The 22,278-nt window shown below is 49.6% G+C and overlaps 1 protein-coding gene across 12 annotated transcripts in view; it reads right to left on the bottom strand.

The window, feature by feature from the left end:
- SLC8A1 (solute carrier family 8 member A1) overlaps window positions 1-22,278 on the bottom strand; it is a 140,972-nt gene that overhangs the window by 92,798 nt on the left and 25,896 nt on the right. For all 12 annotated transcript variants that reach the window (XM_075046921.1, XM_075046922.1, XM_075046927.1 and 9 more), the window contains exon 2: window positions 18,487-20,322. In XM_075046921.1, the coding sequence (XP_074903022.1) occupies window positions 18,487-20,322 (1,836 nt within the window). The remainder of the gene's footprint in view (window positions 1-18,486; window positions 20,323-22,278) is intronic.

Here is a 22,278-nt window from a genome sequence, read left to right as displayed (position 1 = left end):
GCAGTAACGCCAGCTAGCTACACCACAGCAAATGGTGACCTCGCAGGGTGGAAACAACCATCAGACCCAACAAACCTCCTTGCAGGGATGGCAAGTAAGAAGACACAGGCTTGAGAGCTGCGGTTTGAAATACAAACCCCAATAGCTTTTGCTGGTAGTTATTATGTGGACTGCCTCATAGTGCACATTTGGCTGATGTAACCAGCGCCGGCGCATTCGCAGCAGGAGGTGACCCTGCAGGCAGCGCCAGGCAGTACGCACATGCACCACCACCCATCCCGCTGCAGCCTGGGGCACGTGCCCAAAGGGCACTGAGGCATCCTGGTTTAGATCCCAGTAAAACACAGCTAATTTATTGATTTTTGACACCTGAGGAGTAAGCCCACTGGACACCAGTTGTCCCTGCAGGGAGCCTGTGAGGCCAAACCCGGAGCACAATTATGCCTGTGTAGGTACCCACAGCGCGTTTTGGGGCAGGATGACCCAGGCCTGCCTGGTTTGAGGCAGGGTACAAGCCTTATTCCACAGAGCCCATGACACTCAGAAGACAAGCAGAGGAAACTGGAGTGGTGGGACAGAGGGGAGGCTGTGGTGGAAACAGGGACAATATGAGGAAAGACAAGAGTTCTCTCTGAGAAGAAGGGGTTTTCCAACCCCAGAGGAGGAGTAGGTGTGGTGAGGAGAGACCTGGATGGATGCCTGCGGACCCTTCCCAGCTCCCTTATGTGCTCCAGAGCCACTTTGCTGTCAATCTTCATTCTGCATGCCTCAGAAGCCTGGTTACCTCTGACCACCGGTCTGCATTGCTCCCTGCCTGTGTGCCGCAACCCAGCACGTGGTGCTCACAAACACGAAATGTGGAAGGACAGACCTGAAAAGGAAGGTACATCTGCTAGATGTGCCCAGACGCAAGGTTGGAAGGGAAAAGGACCAAACCCCAAAACAGAGCAGCAATATTTGCATGCAGACTCATGCAGTTGCAACCCACCCAATTACACTCCCTAGCTGACAGGCAAGAGCTGTATGCGCTCTTTCAGATGGGCGTGCAGCATCCTCGGTAGAAATCTGACTGCTACAAATATATGTTGGATCTTCTCTCAGCAATTTCAACAGATATAACCCAGGGGTTTAGCTACTGAGGAAAACTCTTCAGGTTTATCTGCAGTCATTCATACTCCTCTAGACTTTAAAAATGCGCTGCCTTTGTCTGCAGCTGATAGCTTTGAGATTTGAAAAGAGCTCCTTTGCCGAAAGAGCAGCTGTGGAGCTTACCAACAGAAGCAGTGGCCAGATGATTAACCCTCCTGCTTCAAGGCATTTTCAGCCACAGCTGTGGCTGAGCTGGCTTCCCTCTACCAGGCTGCAGCCACCCTTGCAACTCTTCTGGCAGAAAAGGGAATTATTCTCCCTTCACCTGGCAGGAGCTGCTCCCGAGGCCTCAGTGCCCATATCCACAGGGCAAAGACAAAACGGCCTCGCGTTCCCCGCCAATGCATTCTCCCTCCTCCACTCAGCGGAGTCAGTGCAAAGAAAGCTCCCATTGACAAGATAATGAGAAGGAAGAAGTACAAGCCTGAAAAACACATCTCTGATGGGAGCATTTCAAACGGCAGCCAGCTTCCAGAAGGCAAGAACTATTCTGCACCACATCAGTTATCTACAGAGATGTGCGAAACCAGCTGACAATGAGAAATTAGATAATAAAAGCTCTGATTTAACTCATTAAGGTTTCCATTATGGCTCCAGGTATGTGTAGTCCCAGTGTGTGCTGAATTTTATTTACGCCTGCATCGCAACCAGCTTTGGAGACCGCTGCTACAGGGCACAGAGCAACAGAAGAAGAAATTGAAGGTAATTTTGTTCTGCAGCTCAAGAGATATGAGCCATTTCCACTGTCACAGCATGCAAGCAAACCTCCACCGCCCTCACAACTGAACCTTCACCGATGTGACTGCACCCCTACAGCAGGATCATGGCCCAGGGCCTTCCCAGCACAGTAAGTCTCTGCAGGTCACTCAGTGTTAGTGTTGTGATGTGGATTTCTGTCATTGAGGACTGAAGTAGGCAAGGGTGACATTTTGTTTTGTCCCAGGTGTCTTCTCTAAAAAACAAGCCTTCTCCTCCTCCAGCTTTTTAAATGAAAACAGGTACGTGTCTGTGGAGTTTCCAGTTTTCCTCATTTTCACTGAGAGGAGAAAATGCAGTGAGGTACTTCTGGGGAAAACCCCTCAATCTAACATTTTCCCAGTTCCAGCTGTTGTAGGAATGACAACCAACAACCTTGTACAACCTCTGTCATGCAGAGAGGTAAGCCAAATGACCTTTACAGGCCATCTCTCGCAGCTTTGACATACATAGCTATGTTGTATTTGTGACCAGCTTTGAGATGAAGCCTTTCTCTACAGCCTATCATTTACTTTTAAAAATCAATGGCCTCCATCTTGACCAAAATCTGCCTGCAGACAGCAGAGAGATCCCACAGAGCAATGAAGAAAACCTCACTGGAATGCCAAGGTCACCCAGGCTGCTTGGACACACCAGTAGGCAGAGAAGATCCTCAGGAGATATGAGCTGGGTTTTCCTGGAAAGGTTTTACCCTCCTGGGTTTTGCCTCGCTCACTCCTCCCCCTCGGTGGGATGAGGAGGAGTAAATTTAATGAAAAGCTCATGGGCTGAGACAAGGACAGGGAGGGATCACTCACCAGTTATGGTCATGGGCAAAAAACAGGCTCAACTTGGGGAAGAAACAAAATCAATTTAATTTACTACCAAACAAATCGAAAACAAAGATAATGAGAAGTAAAACCAAATATCAGAACACCTTCCTCTACCCGTCCCTTATTCCTGGGCTTAACTCCACTCCTGTTTTTCTCCACCTTCTCACCCCCAGTGATGCAGGGGGACGGGGAATGGGGCTTGGGGTCTGCTCATCCCACCTTGGCTCTGCTGCTCTTTCCTCCTCAGGGGGAGGACTCCTCTCTCTTCTCCTGCTCCACCGTGGGTCCCTCCCACGGGAGACAGCCATTCACAAACTGCTCCAGTGTGGCATCCGTCCCACGGGCTGCAGTCCTTCAGGCACAGCCTGCCCCAGTGCGGGCTTTCTCATGGAGTCCCGGCCATCTTGGGGGGCATCCATCCCCCTGCTCTGCCGTGGGCTCCTCTCTCCCCAGGCTGCAGGTGGGCATCCGCTCCCCCGCTCCCCTCCACGGGCTGGGGGGGACAGCCTGCCGCCTCCCCGCGGGCTGCGGGGGCATCCCCTCCTCCTTCCCTGACCTCGGCATCCGCAGAGGGGTTCCTCTCACGTCCCACTCCCCCGACTCCCTCACGGGGCGTTCCCCTTCTGAAATCTCTTCTCCCCGAGGCGCTACCGCCGTCGCTGAGGGGCTCGGCCTGGGCCAGCGGCGGGTCCAACTTGGAGCCGGGGGAGCTTCGAGCAGCTTCTCCCAGGAGACGGCCCTGCGGACCCTCACCTGCTACCAAAACCCCGCCACACAAACCCAAACCAGCCTCTCCTGGCAAAACCTGAAGAGAAATCCTTCCGCTGGTTCCCCCTCACCTGTAAGCGCTGGGGCTGCATGACCTGTTTTGTAACGGGACTGATGGAGAAACCGAGGGAGGAGCAGGAGAGAGCAATGCTTGTGCTGGCGCGTCTCCAGACCCACTTTGCTCACCCTGCAGCATGCCCCCATCCTCGGGAGGATGTCCATGTGGGAAGAGCTTCCCCTCATGGGTCAGCAAATGTTTTGGCTTCCAGCCTCCCAAGGGCTTAAACTCAGACAGTTAGTCCCAGGTTTCTTACAAGCTCATCACAAACTAGTCTGCCTCAGCCTCTCCTTTTCATACATAGCTTCACACCACCCTATTGCGTTAATGACAGACTGTTCTTTCTGTGCTAGCAGTCATTAGTGCGGTGGTGTTGGGGAGGTAACTGCTGCCAAATCAAGGCCCCTGCTCACAATAACTGGTGCAAAGAGAACATTGTTTTACTTCATTTTTAATGACCCAAATGCAAGCCTAAAGCTACCCGTGTTCAAATGCGTTAGCAGAGCTCACCAGTTCTCCTCTAATTAGTACATGTGCTCAAGCACAAAAAGAAATAAATGAATAAAACTCATGCCACAAATCAAAGGGTGCTGTACCCCAGCAAGGACTGGAGGGCAGGCGCTACGCCCCACTCCCCATGGTTGCTGGTGGAGATCACCACCACGCCGAGCTCTGGGTCCAAAGCTGGCACGTAGCCTTGTGACTCCCACCTGCTCCCTTGCAGGATTTTCCATCACCTAACTAGGGTGCTAGAAGCAAATCCCTACTTGCAAAGAGCTGTTGCACAAGTTGCCTGACTTGATATATACCTTTTCAAAGTACTGGCTTTCACAGAGAAATTGAGATGACGTGTTGTTGCTTCACCTTCTGCCACAGTTGCTGTTAGCAGGGGTTTTCAAAACACTTGGCCTGAAATCCATCCCCTGTTTAAGTTTCCAGAGTTAATGAAGGAAAGTTTGGTTCAAAATGCGACTTGAATTTTCTGTGAAGCAATAAATAAAAAACCACCCCACAGCCCCAAACATCAATTAATTTCTTCAGACCTTCGAACCAATTTATTCAGTTGCAACTTTCCTTAAAGGTAAAGCTTTCTTCCCTAATTAAATAATGTTCACACAGATCAGTACATTTTCCCTCATGTCCAGCAAAGGAATTTTAAACTGCCGCTCTAGCTGGGAGGGAAGGGATTAACACAATATTAAATATGGAGCTCTTCATGTTAACTTTTTTCCTTCCCTCTCTCACATGCGTGTACCCATCCACACAGAGTGTGACTACCTTGGCACCAAAATGCTGACCAATAGCAAGAAAATTCAGATCAATTTAGTTCTCTCTTTGCCTTGCACAGAAGTCTTTTTTGGCAAGGCCAGAAGAATTCTCTTTTCCTCATTGCTTTTACCTTTGCTGCCTACTGCCAAGCCAGGGCTCTCCCTACAAGCACACTGAAGCTGAAACTTGTGCAATATCAGCTCAATGCATTTAAGACATGGATGTCAAACTCGTGCTGTAGCAAGAGCCAAACAGCTTTTTCCAAGCTGGTGCAAACTTGAGCAGCCCAACCTTGCTCTAAGCTTTGATGGGACTAGGGGCCTCTGAACATGACCCTGAGCATGTTGTAGCTCTGGAAGTGCTCACCAGCAGCCAAGAGGAAGCACTCATATGAACCATTGTAATTTTGGCCCCTCTTTCATTTTCCTTCTACCCCTCCTTTTCCAATTTTTATCATGCATTCACCTCTCTTTTACGTTATCCCGCCTCATCCCCCTACATGCACTTCTCTGGTCTTTCACCTACTCTAATTGTTAAGACATAGGCATATGTGACCCTTAGGTATGTAGACACCTTGAGGTATATGCATCCCTTTTGGAGATGGCTATAGTTGCAGCATGAGTAAGTCCATCTACTCACACCAAGGGGAAAGGGCAGTGGTGCAAATTAGCTTTGTAGCTGAGCTGTGCAATAGCTGACGGCGACAAACGTGCTGTGTCCACGAAGCAGAGCAGTGGCTGAGCGGTGCCATGCTCCCTTTGATGTATAGGATTAAGTGCCTGGTTTTTAAACCCTGAGGGTCTGACTGTATTTTCCAGAAGGTCTCTTTTACACCACGCGCATGGCTAAGTGTCCGAGTAGGCTGCTGTGGCTCTCCCTTCTCACTGGTGCTGGACTCTGCTCTCCTCTTCTCCACTTCATATCTGAGACCCGAGACCCCAGCACAATACCACCGTGCTATAGCCCAGCCATGGGATTACGGCGACTGGGGGTGGAAATCAGCACCTCTTGCGCCCCACCTGCATGGCCCCATTGCAAGCCAGCCCCGTGCTTGTGCCCACGGAGGTGGCAGACGTCTCCTCTCACAGGTTTCCTTCCAGCGCTGCCAAGCCTCTCCCCACTGCATCGCAGCCAGCAGCTGACACTTTCCCAGCATCTCCACTAGAAATGCACTACTTTAGCAGTTTAATGAGCTCCCCAGGTTGAGTCTTTTACTGACTCCCCACAAATCACTGAAAGGACAAGCTGCTGGCTTGGTTCATTAGCAAGTGCTTTGTAGAAATCTGTTTGTTTTTATATTTGCAAGAGACCAACATGCTCATTCATAGTAGGTCTAGGAAGACTTGAATTGAGAAGTAACTTAAACCTCCCACCTTCCCTTCCAGCTCTGCAGGACTGACAATAGAGGGCAATTTTCTCCCCAAAGCATGGCAAATTCTCCCCTGGCACACCAAGGGCCAGACAGGGCACTCTAGATACTAGTCAGCGTTTTTCTTAAAACCCCAACTCTTGGAGCTCTGGGATTCAACAAGAAATTTAATTTTCGCCTAAAACACAATGAGTGAAGAACCCCCTGAGGCTTTAGCTCTTGGCACGGCAGAGGAAAACATCACCAGAAAGGCTCAGACAAATAAAATGAACCTCAATGGCATTGGCATCACTTTCAGGTCTTGTAACACTTTAAGCAGCTGAATCACCAGGGAAGCTGTTCATGACAACATCACAGATGCAACTCATGGGTTCTGTGTATGGACCTAAAAGAAAGCGGGATCAAAGGCCAGGCAAAAGAGGAATACCAGGAGACAAGGATGCACTAAAAGGAGCTCTAGCCTGTTGCATGTACTTTTCAAAGTTACTGCCTTCAGGAGGTAGAAGCCCTCTGGCACCTTATATTTAAAAATTAAACAGGCACCAACTCCTTTGGCACCCAAGGCTGAACTAAAGCCTTCCTTAAGGGTTTGAAGTTGCTGAGGAAGAGGTATTTTGGAAAACTTCAGGCTGGTTCTGCAGTTCTACTCTGCCAGATGATATGAATCCATCCAAGCTTTCCCTCATCGTAGTTTTAATACATTAACACCCAGAAGCAGCTATGGGATAAAAGCTACCACTGCAGTCCACAAAGCTTGCTGGCTCAGCTGGCACAGAGTGCAACAGTGAATGCTTGAACACAAGGCAGGCACTTTACAGGGAAATCAAACTGCCCTCCTGGCTTGGAGAGGGCAGGCTAAAGGATCAGAAGTCAGGGGTTATATATGTGCTGTGGCAAAGGAGGTGGGAGGGCAAGTAGCTGCTTTAGTAGCTAGAGCAAACTTGTGGGAAAATAACCCAAGATAACTTTGCAGGATTGTGGAGCAAAGGGGAACATCAGCATGGTGCTCCCTGGAGATACCAGGAGGCCCCTGGCTGGCAGGCACAGGGGCAGGAGCTTTGTCTCCTGTGCATTGGGAGAGAAGGGCATGAAGACTGTTTCTCTTTCTCAGGCTAAGTATTTACAACCCTTTCCAACTTCCCCTATGTTTTCAGGATAGCCTCTCCTTGCATAGGTGTCTGCAATGGTCTGTGCCCAGCTGCATGGAAGAGCAGAGCATCCTCCTTTCAGTGCCAGAGCTTTGGGTTCCCATTACCTGCTCTGGAAGAGGGAGGACAGCACACAGAAACAAGGGACCCGTGGTCCACAGGAATTTTCCTGGCTCTTCTCTTCAGATGTGTTTCCCAGGTGAAGTTTAATAAGCATAGCCCCTAGCCCACCGCTGCCTTCAGATCTGTTCATTAGCACCTTTGTGAGGGCTTTCCAAGGCTGCCAGTTCTCAGGGGGCTGAGATGCAGTGTTTTAATTGTATATAATTAAATACTGCTCTCTTATCTAGATTTCAAAGTTTACTGTTGGGGCTTCAGTACCAATGTTCTCTTCCCCTCTAATTAGCTTCCTTAATCTGTGCAGCCTTGCTTCTTCCCCATGGGGACAGGGCGCTCCTGCAGGGAAGCTTGGATTGCATCTAATTATTAGCAAAGGAGACAGACGGTAGGCGAGCACTGGCCCTGTCCCAGATATCTGTTGGGAGCAAAGAGCCCAGATTGGGTGGCCACAGGGAAGCTCTGAAGGTTGCATGTGTATGCACGCATTTGGTCTTTCTGCTCCATCTGTAGGTTGCTTTGCATGTTACCCTTTCACGCATTTGTGGCAGAAGACAATGCAGGACAGAGGCCACCTGACTGAAGTGCAACTCACATGATGAATGCTTTTGCCTGGGTAGCATATAACAACAGGAGAGGAAGAGTTCCCAAGACCTCATCTGACCCAATCCTGTCCTAAAAGAGACAGTACACCTGAAATCTTCAGTAAATTTTTGAACAGTATCTCTAAGCTGTCCTCTGCTGTTGACAGAGGTCACCCACTCCCCCAAGCTACTCCTGACTGGACCCATCTGTACTAGGAGGAAATTTGCCCTCCTGTCTGATCTGAATTGCCCCTGTTGCTTCCTCAGGACCCTGCAGACACAGAGAGTATCTCATTGCCCTTTACACAGCTCAAGGCTTAGACCTTCCCTACGCCTGTGTCCTAAATTCAACAGCCCCAATTCTCGCAGTCTCTCACACGTTGGGTCACATTTCTCAGACCACCAGTCATTTTCTACACTTTCTGTTGGACTCCTCCCAACTTCTTCTGGAGTTAAGTGCTCAGAGGTGGGCACAGCAGGGCAGAGAGCACATAAGGATGGCTGCACTCCTCGTGAATATCTTCAGGATGACGTCTGTCTCGTTCATGGCAAGAGCATGACGTTGTGAGCTCAGATTTGGCTGCCGGACCACAATGGCACCCCCTGACTCCGTTGTTCCCTCCCACTTGAATTTGTGCTTGTGACTATTCTTGCACAAGCACTTTGCAGTGTCGTGCTTCTGCTCAGGCTATTTCTCTGTAAATCCCCATCCTACCTTTGATAATGCTTCCAGCCTGTCCACTCTTTCTATCTGCAAGTTTAAACACCAGACTTCTCTTTTCCATGCCCAATAAGCTCCAGTTCAGGACGAGCACCTGCTGAACACCTTTTCACCCGATTCAGCGTCATGTTTCTCTTTGCAGACAGGTTTGACCCCGTCACCCCAGTGGCCCATTTAACCAGTGCTTCCTTACAACAGTACCGAACAAGGCGACATTAAAGGCCCTTCTGAAGCTCAATGATATGACAGCCACTGCTTCTCCCTTACCCAAAAGGATGGCATAAAAGGAAATTAGGTTGCCTTGATAAGATTTGTTCTTGACAAATATATGCCGGCTGTTATTCATCTCCTTGTTATCTTTGAGGTACTTACCAATAACGTGTTGATTTATTCTAGGCTGTTTTAGGTACAGAAGCAGACCTAATCTGGCTGAGCTGCTTTTGAAGGCAGCTCCTGAGCTTGCCTGCAGATCTCACTCATCGCCCAGAAAACCTAGCAGCTCGAAGAGCCCCTCAGGCATTCCCCTAACAACATGAGGTTAGATTTCAGTCTGCAGACAGGTAGGTTACAACAGCTCTGTCCTATACCTGCAGGCCTCATGAACACAGACATCCACAGAGGGACCTGCTTCTTGGTGGAATCTGTTGTTCAGCTCTCTTCCCCCTCTCCCTCTGCATTGCTAAGGCATGGACAGGGCATCTCCTTCCCCTCTAATTCTCGTCCAGTTCATGCTCGGCCTGACTCTGACCCAACGCTCCCATGCTGCTCTGTTACGATCCTCCCTATTGAACTGACGCATTTTCAGGTTTTTGCATTCTTTCTGAGTTCCAGGTCACTGGAGAGCTCGTGAGTCAGGTAAATCTGTTACACTTCCCTCCCTTTCCCCTGTGGTAGGATCATTTGTGCCTGGGGCATTAATGCTAACTTTGTTTATATTATTTTTACCCTATGTAGGAGTGACAGCTTATCCCCCTAGGTCCCATCACGTATCCAGTCGCTGAGGAGGAACATAAATTTCAATAACCAAACCTAAAGTGTGAATGCAAATCTACTGAACTAAGCAAATACAAAGCCCTGTGCAGACTCTGGTGCCAGGTAAAACCTGCTCCTCACCTGCTCAAGCCAAAGCAACAGGTTTCATCTCAGATCCAGCTGCCTGTTCTCAATGAAACGGGTGCATCTCTCCCCTGCTCGTCACAGCTCTCAGCTCCACTTATTCCAGACTCCCTGCAGAACAGACTTTGTTTTTCGGCCTCATAGGCTGTGACAGGGCTGCGTATTCATGCAAGAGCTGTGCAGCATTAGGACAGCCGAGCCCGGGCTGCGCGATGGCATTGCCGAGAGGGAGAGGAGGGCTGCGGCTGAGGACACACAGCTCCTCGGAGCACGACGTCCGCAGCCTCCGGACAGGCGTGCCTCTTGCTCGTATCTAAAGGCACGCCAGGATACGTCATCTGTCACGACACGGGCGAGAGGAGCGCCCCGGCTGCCCGGGTAAGGTCTTGGGTGCGAGGATGGCGGAGCCAAGGCCGCGAGAGCAGCGCAGGGACGGAGGGTGAGCGCCGGGAGCGGGGCCATCCACCCTGCCAAGCTGAGGGGCTGCCTGGGCAGCCCGAGGGGCTGATGGGCGCTTTAACGGCTCGATATATCCCCACTCCAAATTGTTTGCAAAGGCCCAGCACATAGCGATTCTGTTCTCCTGGAAGCCAGCAAGAGTTTGGAAAAGAACTCAGAGAAAATCAGTCCTATTTTTTTTGTTTTTTTCTGGACCCAGCAGGAAACTTCATGTCCTTCTTATGTCCCAGCCAGCGAGACAACAGCCTTGTCACCTGGTGACGGTGCATCTGGCCTCTGGGACAAGGCTCTCCTCAGGGCATAGTGGGCCTGTGGTTAATTTAGAGCCACGTCGCGTGACCCCAAAATAGCGCAGTGTGTGACTACCGCACACCAGCGTTGCAACAAGAGCAAATAACCAGAGGGATCACTCAAGCACTCCAAAGAGCAAAGAAGCTTTCTGACACCAATACCACCTCCAGAAAAAGCCAAAGGTAGTATCTCTGCACTGGACTCCACTCAGCCCATCTCCATCCCCATTCTCAGCCATCTGAGAGCATCTGCACTCAGAGGACCTTCCCCTGGAAAGGACTTTGCTCTGATGGGGCAGGTGTATGCCATCAGCTCCATCTCTCTCTTTCCAGCACTCAGTTCACGGGGATCCAGTCTGTGCCCCCATTCTTCATTATTGCTTTGTTTCTCATTGCCAGACACATTTTATTGTTACTTTGATTGTGTAGGAAGGAGTCCAGACACTATGGAAATGGAACCATATAGGGACTGGATGGAGGAGGCACATGCTGGTCACCCTCTTACTTGCACAGCAGTGGGAATATTTTCTCTCTTACGCTAAGATATTTTTAAAACAGAGAATGCCGTTATTATTTGTTGTCACCCAGGATCCAGCATTGCCATTCTTGGAAACCAGCGCAATGCCTCCGATGTCAGTGTCAGAAACATTATTAGTAGAGTTTTTGATATCTCCTGAGATGTCCTAAGGCTAAATGGCATTTATGGCTTGGAGAGGGCTGACCTTAACTCCAACCATGCCCGAGACTGCAAAGCAGAGAACGTGCCCGCTAGCACCAGTGCAGCTAGGCCATGCACCTGGCCATCACAAACACTGTGGCTGTGAAAGACTAACTTTTAATCAAAGCTCCTGATCTGAGAGTACTGTAGAAATACAGGTGGTTCAGCAAGACCAGCCTGTGAAGGTTAAGCTAACACAGTTATCCTACAGTGCTGGAGAACAGGGGAAGGAGCAGAGACAAGGGGTAGCATTGGTGTCTTCCCCCTTGCATGGCAGCGATGTGCGTGTCCTTGCTAGTGAACATGCAATTTTTGTCCCTGGGGTGAGCAAAGCTGGCAGGGACTCATACAAGGCAGACCCAGACATGGAAGGCGGTGCATCGCCTCTGGTCCGCCTGCCTGCCAAGGGGAGAGAGACATCACATCTCCCCACCGCCGGCAGACAGCCGGCCGATAGCACTCCATCCGCCCGCAGCGTGCGGGATGATGCCTCTGGGCTCAGCCTCTGCCCCTGGGGAGGGTCTGTTTCTGACTCAGCCAGTTGTCTGCCAGGTCCAGCTTCTTCTCTCAGTTTGGCTTTGGATGAGAGCAGATGTTTCTCTGCCCATCTGCACAGATGCTTGGATGCCGGCTGTGGTCAGCTGTCTGCTTTTTGTTCTGTCACTCCCGTTTTAAGCCCACAAATGCAGCCCTGCTGCTGGAAGAAAACTACCGAGTGCCATCCGCCGAGGTCAAGCCTGGGGACAGAGTATCAGAGGAAAGGAGCCTATTCCCAAGGCAGATGCACAACTTGAACTCAGCACTTGCACCGGCGTCCTGCGTACCAACTATTTACCTCTCCCTGCTTAAGGGTTTGCCACAAGTAAAGGATCCCATGTGCACAGGAGGGAGAGATGGATCCCTGCTCTGTTGACAAGACCTGCGTATTCTCAATGGTGGTGGTGTTAATGCTGCTGCCAGCAGTGCTCAAGCACGTGCCAGGGAAAGAAGAGATTCTGCAAAAGGGGACAGGGCTTCTAACCCCCACTCTTGTCTCACCAGCAAGGAGCTGCAGAGCAGAGCTTCACTCCAAGATAACTCTTTCCTGCACCAACAAGCTTTGCTAGGTTTGCTGCTTTAATTTCTTAAAACAAGCCTAGATCCTGTGTTTTATAAATTACTACAATGCATTTAATAGGTAGCCTTTTCATAAAGGAGCACAGCGGATGTGTACACAGGCCCTGATGAAGCTAATAACTGCCTCTCAATGGCTTTCAGAGAGTTATTACATATTTAAGATCCAAGCTCCCTTAATCAACCACAGAGATGCAGCTGGCAGCAGTAAATTGCTAACAACAGCTCATTACAAATAAGGAAACATTGGTTTTTCAAGGACAAAACCCATGTCAGTTCTTCAGTGAGAGCTTGTCCTCACCCTTCTCCCCCCACTCCCCCCAGTGATGTGCTGGCACAACTTGCTTCGTCCAATAACACAACCTCACCGCCTAATCCGCTCCACAGGGGACATCATCAAATCAAGTTCCTAGATTTCATGACTTATTTGGGCAAACGGCACAGACGGCATCCCGTGCTGACTCTCCCCAAGCAAGCGATGGGCAGGACTATTCCCACACCACCGTGATGACATGCCACAGGAGCACACCCACTGGTCTTACTCTGGGGAGGAGAGGACCAGATCAGGCCATAGGACACTTAGAGACACAGTTGCCAGTATGTGCTTTGCCGGCTTGAGACCTGACGTGGTACTCGGGAATGATTTTTTCAGTACCCACCATGTCTGTGTCACTCAGTCTGTATGCACAGGATAAAGGCAAGAACCTGCAGGCATTTGGGCACAGGAGAAAGGGGAAGGTCTGTGAACACCACGTGGCCTTACTTCCTTGCTGTCTCCTAACAGAGATGCAGGGGTTGTCCAGTGCAAATGAGACGAGCACAGCAGTTTAAGAGATGCACATGGCTAGGAGATATTAAGGCTAACTTTTTAGGAGCGTTCAGGAAAGACTACACATCGTGTGAACGAAGAGGAGAAAAAGAAAAGACAGCTCACCCTGTTATAGCTATATCTTCCCTCCCTGAAGAGGGGACGACCAGCTTTTGGCTTTCAGCCCCAGGGAACTTCTCTTCCCCAGAACTCCCCTGGAAAGGGAAAGAGGCCCCCATGCCATGCCGCAGCCCGCTGCGACACACGTGCTCAGCTCCCTGCTGTGGGCCATGGCCAGGGCCACCTCCCGTGAGATGGACCCAGGGCACTGGGTGCTCCGGTCGAGGACCCAAGACCCGGATCCTGGTGGCTGTATTTTGAACTGCTGGCAGGTCCCGCTGGGCCAGGCGAGACTGCCAGTGGCAAGGGGAAAACATGCTCTAAAACCCAAGCTGGGCGCTGGAAGCAGGCCGAATAAGAGTTTAATCTTTGTTTGGTCTGTTTTGATATCTCACACTGTGCCTCCAGACATTAACCCTGCGCAAGCCAGGGCTCGTGAGGGAGGGGAGGCACCCTGACACACGCAAACCAAGTGGGATGGACAAAGAGAGAGATAATGTGTTCAACGATGAAACATGAAAAGGGGAATGTTTGTTTGCTTCACCTTCAGCCTGGTTTACAGCGGTATCTCTACCATATCAGACGACTCTGCTCTTCGACTGCGTCCTACTGCAAGGCTGATCACGCTGGAGGTTTCATTTTTGTCTCTGAAGCTGCAGGCCATGGATGCAAAACTGAGCTAGAGAGGTCCCAGGGCTGAGTCAGGATTTTATTTTTGCTGTTTCTTTAGAAATACCTTACCCGACTTCTTTTGGAAAAGAAAAGGGGAACTTAAAAAAGCAGTACCACTTCATTCCCCCCTGCCACAATCTATATTTATTGACATTGACAGTTTTAAAGGGCTCTTGGGAGGGAGGTTATGTGGTCTCTGGGGTCACTTTCCCTAAAAAATCAGAGGATTTAGCTGATGTTTGTGTCACTGTTAGCATTTGGCTCCTAGATTTATGCTTCCAGAGAAATGCCAAAGCTGGCTTGGACAAGTCAAATTCAATGGGCCAAGAATGCCACCTCCTAAACCTGCAGCAGACACCTTTTATAAAAACAGCTCAACTATACATATGAACAGCCAGATCTATTGACATAAGATTCTCCATGCATTTACAGGTGTAACGGTATAGGTGAAGTACCAGTTTAATCAGTTATCCATATAATTGTGTGTACCATCTTCCTCACTGTCTTATTAATGCAGTAAAACCTTTTCTATTGGGGGATGTGGGTGCAGACATCTGAAATGCAGATTGTAATAGATCTCTAGTTGCAATGTTATCTCTAGAAAAACTACTAGTTTTTGAACATGAAAGAACACACAGTTTTCATATAGCTTTGCAGTCACATCTGGAAGCAGTGCCCCTGCTGATGTTTCAAGACAGCAAGGAGAAGAGATCGCATCAGCTGGGGGAAGGATTGCTTCCTCCTCTAAGATAGGAGGCTGGACTTCTTTTGAATTATTTGGCATTCAGTCAGGAGATAAAAATACACTGGCTACATGAACCAGTGACCTCTTCTATGATCACAATAGCTGTGGTAGATGGGTGGGCAGGAAGAGCCTGCAACTACACATCTTCTCCATGTTCTTATCAAGAGAAGGCTTTAATCATTAATGGAGATGCAAGACAAGGCTGGAATCACCTTGTTGAGGATGGCCCCAGAGGGAAGGCTCTCTCTTACACTTTAAAACATAGCACCCTCTCCTACACCAGTGTCTCAGAGCCCCAGGTACCTGTGCATTATCACTGAGACTGACCTTGCTGAGACCCAAGTCAGGCATCTTTAGCTTTCCCACACAGCTTGGACCAATCTATTGTACAAACCCAGCTAAACCCTTTGCAAAACACATTCAAATGCCATTTCTTTCACTTGCCAACATGCACCCATTGAACACAAGCTGTGCTTCAGGAGCAGGGAGCAGAAAAGCATCACTCCAAAAGGCCACCAGGCAGTGCTGGGATAAAATGTTCCACAGGAGGACCAACTTCTTCTCCATTATACGTCTTTTTTGGTAGCATCGGAATGAGGTCTTTGTTTAAATGCACAGGAGTGGCATGGCTTCAGCAGTTACACAGCTATTTTGTGTGCTCTGGGAAAGGGGACATCAACAGATTGCAAAATGGGAAAGTCTCTCTGGACGCTGCAAACAAACAACATGTTACGTAACTGGGCCTTTTGGGAACTGGAGGAAGGTCTCCAGAAGATCAGGGCCCTCCCAGTGCTTTCTAATTTTACTGGGACTTACCAGCAAGCCAGCCCTCTAATAATCGAGGCTTGTATGCAGTTTTCTTTCATCCTCGTGTCCCCCTGCACTGCCCTACCTTTGTTGTTAGTGCTGCAGAAAAACACATCTTACTCAATTTTACCAAGCTAATTGATACAGCCTAGAATGGCAGAGCTGAAGAGGCACTAAAGACCTTTAGAAAGGGCAGCAAAGCCATCTCTTGGCCACCAGAGCATGGGAAAACCTGGAGTTTTAGAACTTTATTGAATCAAACGTGCTGGGGAATTGCACCATTCTACATAGCTGTGATTTAGCTGAAGCACAGCACTAACAAGCAGTGACATAGCAAACAGGCTTTAGCTCTATAACCCACACAATGTGCTAGCACATCTTCTTTATTCCCAGTAGAGCAAATTCTTCCAAGGGAGGATGCCTGTAAGCAGCACCTCAGCTTCAGGACCACACCGCCTCTGTGCTGTAGGGCTGTCCTAAACTTGTGCCCAGGCAAAAACGGACCTGTGGGAAATTTTCTGTAAGTCAGATTATACCATCCAACACCTGAACATGGACGGTAGCAGCTAAGTTTCAGATGAATACCTACTGCCCTTCAGGCACATGAATAGACTGCAATTTCTACAATCAGTTTCACCCTTCTCCCAGAAAAAATAAGGTACGTGCATGTCCTCTCCTACCTGAATGGAGCAAGCCCCTTGGTCAACATATGGCCCTGCAGTTGCTACCTCCTCCCACCCCATTCCCCAAGCCCTCATTTGTACCAGGCTGTGAACTCCTAAAGTGGTGCTTCCCATGTACGGTCCCTCCTTGTGATTCCAGGGAGAAATAGTTTAAAGGCAATAGAGATATGATAGCAATGTCCTGGCATCTGCACAGAAAAAACACACTTGGATTTCGAAGAAATCCGTTTTCCCCCCGTTTCTTGCTTGCTGTCCACATGCTGACAGCCAGTAAGAGAAGGAAGGAGAAGGCTTGCTGCCAGGGGGAGGGCACACCAGCGTGGCCCGGGGAGGCCAGGCAGCAGCTCCGACAGGATGCGGTCAGCCCGTTTCCAGCACGCCTCTTGGTTACTGGGCTGTTGGCAAAAGTCAGCGGTCAACAGCTTGGTGGAGGAAAGGCGGTGGGCACAGCAGAGCGGGGAGAAGGCACTGCCGTCCCGCTGCAAAACCCCACATCACAGACCGAGCGCCAAGACCATCACAGCACAGATGCGGGTGACGCTACCTGTCTTTGATGAAGGACAGCACAGAGATCCTGGCCAGAGTGATGGATCCAAGACAAGGGGGAAGCTGAAGCCCCTCTGAGCGCAGAGCCTGTGGCCATGTGTTTGGCCTGCCATGTAAACATGTCACATCCCAGGGGAAGGGAGATCAAACATCAAAGTTTTCCTGCCAGTAGCCCAGTTTTGCTAGTGCTGAGTGACCTGGTTAAAAAGTAAAGAGCCTTCGGGGGATATCCTTATAGCCTAGTTCATTGCATCTCTGCAGACAACTCCCTGCTTCTCCCCAAATGAAAAAAAAAAAAAAAATAAAATCCGAATAACTGCATTCCTCTCTGCTACAGTTATCATTCAGGAGCCACGAACAATGGCATATCATGTTCACACAAGGGTTGAGAGCACAACATGCATGTTCTGGCCTCCAGACTGCTGGAGCTATGAAGTTCTTGCTTAGTTTTTCCTGAGAAGTCAAAACCCCAACTGGTCTAATATGCCTGAGAACTATAAATCACCTTTTTCTTTCACCCTACTTCAAGAACTTTTACGATTCCCCTATTTGCTTCATTCTCCCTGTGCACACAGAGCCGATACAAGTAACAGACAGAACATAAGGCCCGCTCTCGGCACTCATCGTGGGTCTGTCTCAGCTCCTGAGAGACCACTTGTATGATATGCAACACTCAAGCCAACATTTAGCTCTCCCTTGACACAGCAGTGCCCTTTATCAGTGACTGCTCCAGGTTCTACACAGCGGTTTTGTGCTACAGATTCTGTTGTTGGCAGGGACTGATCTACAGACGCAGACTTCACTGCAGCAAGAGCCTGAGGCTGGAACAACGCAACTCCCAACCTTGCTCCTCCCAGAGCCCCAACTGGGCAAGGAAATGTCTTCATGACCTACCCAAGGATAGATGTTTTCAACCATGATTTACTGGGCTAATTTATATTCTCTACATAATGTAATAAACAAGGCTACGGCACTAATAATTTTTCCACCATCCACCTAGCAACAGTCAGGAGTAGCGTCCAACAGCTTTCAGCCTCTTTTTTATTTGCAAGTGGCCAAATGTGGCTGCAGTTGCATCCTAACCATGAGGCTTCTCTGCATGACAGTTCTTTTTCAGGGCATGCATTGGACAATGACCTAGGCCTGCAGCTTTAGAAGAGGAGGAGGTGAAGTGACCTTCACCAAAGCCCTGAACAGAGCATCAGTGGAACAGGCTGTGGCCCAATCCTGGATGACCTGACCCTCAACAGCCAAGGGGAAGCAGGTACCACAATTCATACACTCAGTTTAGGCCCTTCGCATGACAGGTCCTTGTGACTGGGCGGTAACAGCCAGCTCGGTTTGGTTCTCTGCTCCGCTGTAGTGCCGAGGCTATAGAGATCTGCTCAGTGCGTGGGTAGGGTGCAGGAGGCTGGACTCACAAACCAGTCCCACCACCCCGCTGCTGGAAGGGTGGAGTGCCCCTGAGCAGGCATCACTCTCTGGTCTGTTAGCAAGGCAGGAACGCAGCATTTCAGGCTCCCCAAAGCACATAAGGCCATTCATGGCTTATGGCAACGCGCTGGCACCCGAACACCTCCGGTGCAGCTCTGGGAGCCACGCGCATTTAATTTCAGGAGAACCAGAGACTGTAAGTAACAAATAAAACCTTCACTTACACTATCTCATCGTTCTGGAACTCCAGCTCCCCACAGGTGTCTTCGAAGTCCTCTCCTCCACCTTTGGCTGAGCCTTCAATGGTTTTGTAGGGCACAATAACATTTCCTCGCGCACCAGAGGTTCGCAACACTTTCACTTCCATGGTCCCCACACTTTCACTGACGTGTGTTACTGGCTCCTCAAAGGTGAAGATGCCAGCGTGGTCATCGTCAAAGATGGTGACGGTGGCAGTAGATGGTGATCCCAGGCAGGCAAGTGTTGAGACACGACTGGACTCAAGAATGCCCTCATCCGAGGCCTCAGTGCTCACGCGGATGTTGCTGAGATGGACCAGGAAGTTCTCATCCTCCTCAAATATGTCATCATCAATTATGCCAACACGGATTTCCTTCTGGGTCTCTCCAGGCTTGAAGACCACTGTCCCTTCAGTGAACTCATAGTCAGAGCCGGCATTGGCCGTCCCATCCTCTGTCCGGAAGTCAACGTACACTGTGTTGGTCAAGTCGCCTCCCCGGCGAACGATGGTCAGGGCGACAGTGCCACAGTTCTCCAGACACTGGTAGGTACCCTGCTCAAAGTAGAGTTTGCTGATGGGATCATTTTCTGCCACCTCACTGTTGACCTCGTGCATGCTGACAGCTTTACGGGCCTGGTCTGCAGCATGTCTCTTCAAGATGTTGCCAGCTCCTGTCATCAGCCGAGTGGCCTGAATGCGGTAAAAGGCCCTGCTCTTCTGCTGCTGGCTCAGGACCTGGTAGTTGGCCAGCTCTATAAGCTGTTCAATTTCCTTGTCGGGGTGCTTTTGTTTCAGCTCCTTCAGAATCCGAGCCATTTCTCTCCTGGCTTCCTCATCATCCTGGTCTTTCTCATCCACCTCCAACACCAGTGTCCCATCCAAAAAGTTCTCCACATGAGAATTAGCAACCTTTCCGTCCATCTCAATATCAGCTTTGGAGGAGGGCCGGTCACCCTCATGCTCAATGATCATGCCTCTCTGCTTGCCAGCTCGGTATTTCTTGTAGACGTACTTGTAAAATAAAAGCCTCCTGTCAGCTATCCAGGCAAACACCACACAGATGGGGAAGAAGAAGAAGGTGAGCAAGCCTTCCCAAACCTCCACAATCCCAGGAGAAGACACAGATAAAATAATGTAAAGCCAAGTGTAAGCAAAGATGCTCCATGCCGCTGTAACAAAAAACACTCGCAAGTGCTTGATCTTCCTTATCTCTCCGTCTGGAACAACGTAAACACAGATCGCAATGATGACAAACATGTTAAATGCAGCACTCCCCACAATTGTGCTTGGCCCCAAGTCCCCTGCTGTGAAGCCATGGCCACACACTTCAATAACAGACAGGAGGATCTCGGGGGCAGACGAGCCCAAGGCCATCAGCGTGAGGTTGGAAACGGTCTCGTTCCAGATCCTCACTGTGGTTTTGCTGGTCTCGCCATTGGGCTTCTTGATGGTTATTTCCCGCTCTTGGGATGTAATGACTTCGATGGAGGACATGAAGCGGTCAGCTATGATAGATACTCCCAGGAACATGTACACCATCGCTACAAAATACACTGTTGCCCGAGCAATTTTGTCACCGAATGAGGGGTCTTGGGGTTCCCATATTGGTAAAATCACACCCTTTTTGCAGATGTATGAGCCAGTGCACTCCTCGGTGTCATTCACAGGCAGTTCGCTGGGGCTCTCCCCATGTATGCCATCTGCATGGAAGAGCAACACCAGCAAAACGCTCAGGAGTTGGAAGCTCACTGGGAAGGTGGGTGGGTGAGTTGCTCGCGACATGGCCGCTTCCACCGAACAGGTCCCAAACGTCCTCAACCTGCAGAGACAAAAGGAAAGATGCATTAAGTGAGGCCGACCAGAGATAACAGATTTTCCTCCACACCCTGTTTATTTCCCATCTTTCCCAAACATATAATCAAGTTACTCCATTACTTAAGACCCATCTAATAAGCCCACTTGTGTTATGATTACTGCAGTTTTCCATGTACAAATCATCTAGTTGAGTTATCTGAACAGGGACAGATTCATGTGGGCTAGCAGTGGGCTAGCACCTACCCCCTTTAGCTACTATGGTGTTTAATGCCACTTTCTGTTTGCTGAAAGCCTATTTGTTCAATTGCATTTTCTTGTTTCTCATCTAATTTAAGCCCATCATTCTGCTTCTCAGCTGGCAGAAGTGTTTCCCATTTCAAAATTACAGTGCACTCACTCACTCACAGGGTAAGAGCAGGAGAGGACAGGGAAATCTACTATCCCCCTATCATTTTTAGAAAATATTTTTATAGTTGCTGTTTTTAATCACTGTAAACTACATATTTCACAACGTTTTCTTGCTCACAATCCTCCCAAACATCTATTCTGCATCAGAAATCTGCATGAAGTGAGCTCAAGCCCTGGCAAAACCTTATTCTTAACAGTAACTTGGTCATAAGGTGCACCAGAAGGGCAGTCTTTAATTAATGATTTTGGAGCCATTCCTTCCACAGTGCATCCCTTTGCACCTTCCCAGAACTGGAAAGCGCCCCATATGCATCCAAGCCTGGCTCTCTTGGCATGCTTCGAGAGGAAACCTGTCCCTGCGCTCTTTTCCCACTAGGTCAGCTTTGACGGCTTCCCCTTCAAGGGCCTTTCTCACTCCATTTACAACATCAGTCATCAGGCATGACAGCAGTACTTGCCCTTATCCTGCCTCAGTATTTTCCAGCAGTGTAGAGGAGCTGTTAAAGAGGTTTTCAGTTAGTTAACAGTGCATAAACCGACAGAACAGATGCCTTTAAGTAGTGCAAAAACCTGAGCATGCTCAGTGTTACATTCTCAATTTTACTAGCCAATAAAAGCCAGATTCCTAGTTATTAAAGCTATATTTTCTCCTCAAGGAGAGCCTTTGCCATACTACGCTTCTCCATTCCAAGTTAATTTAATCACACGGTACTTAAAAATGTTTCTATGAAGAGAGGAAAATGAGTACGTCAATACCTTTACTGCACTGGAGAATACAAAAGGCTGAACTGGTTTTGTTCATAAGAAAACAACACTCCAGAAAGAAAAAAACCCCAATGGGTCCAGCCACAAAAGGTTTTGACTTCCAAGAGAAGGATGGTATTCCCAGGCCTGTATCAGAGATGGGACACAAGAAGGAGATGCAGTCAGCGCCTCCCGAAGTCCAGCCTCCCCAACGCCTGGCAGGTCTCACCCTACCATTTGCCATCTGCCTGGTCTCCAGCAAACCCATGGCCAGGTCTGACAAGCGCACGGCTGCACGTGTGGGGACACACTGACCAACCCGTCCGTGCTAAAGGCTGCGTCCAGTGACAGCATCCCAGTTGACACCTGGGGCCAGCCATGGCGTGACCCACGCAGGATGGCTAAGCACACTTTCCCTCTTCCTCCTGAATGAGGGCTTGTTTCACAGCACCGCTGGGAACCAGGCTGGCTCTCCAGCCACGCAGCAGGCTCCACATGCTGCATTGCTGACTGCAAAACTCCAGCCAGGCAGGTGTTCCTGGACCCTCCAAAACGGGGACATGCCAACACCTCCTTGAAGAAAAGCACCTGGTCATCTCCTTATCCCCCACGACACAGAAATGACCTCTCCTCGTTAGGGCAGGGGCATATCATGCAGGGACAGGGCTGTGCGCAAGCAAAGAACCAGCTGGAGGAAGCAATGGGTACCATCCTGCACCCACATTACGGGATCTGTTCCGCAAAGAGACATTGTAATGATGGATCAAAGCCCTCTCCTCCATTTGCTTTTATTTAAGGATGCTGTAGT

This window comes from Buteo buteo, chromosome 15, assembly GCF_964188355.1.
Source record: "Buteo buteo chromosome 15, bButBut1.hap1.1, whole genome shotgun sequence".
Classification (NCBI taxonomy): Eukaryota; Metazoa; Chordata; class Aves; order Accipitriformes; family Accipitridae; genus Buteo; species Buteo buteo.
The sequence above is the reverse complement of the archived record's forward strand: the minus strand, read 5'-3'. Positions and strand labels throughout refer to the sequence as shown.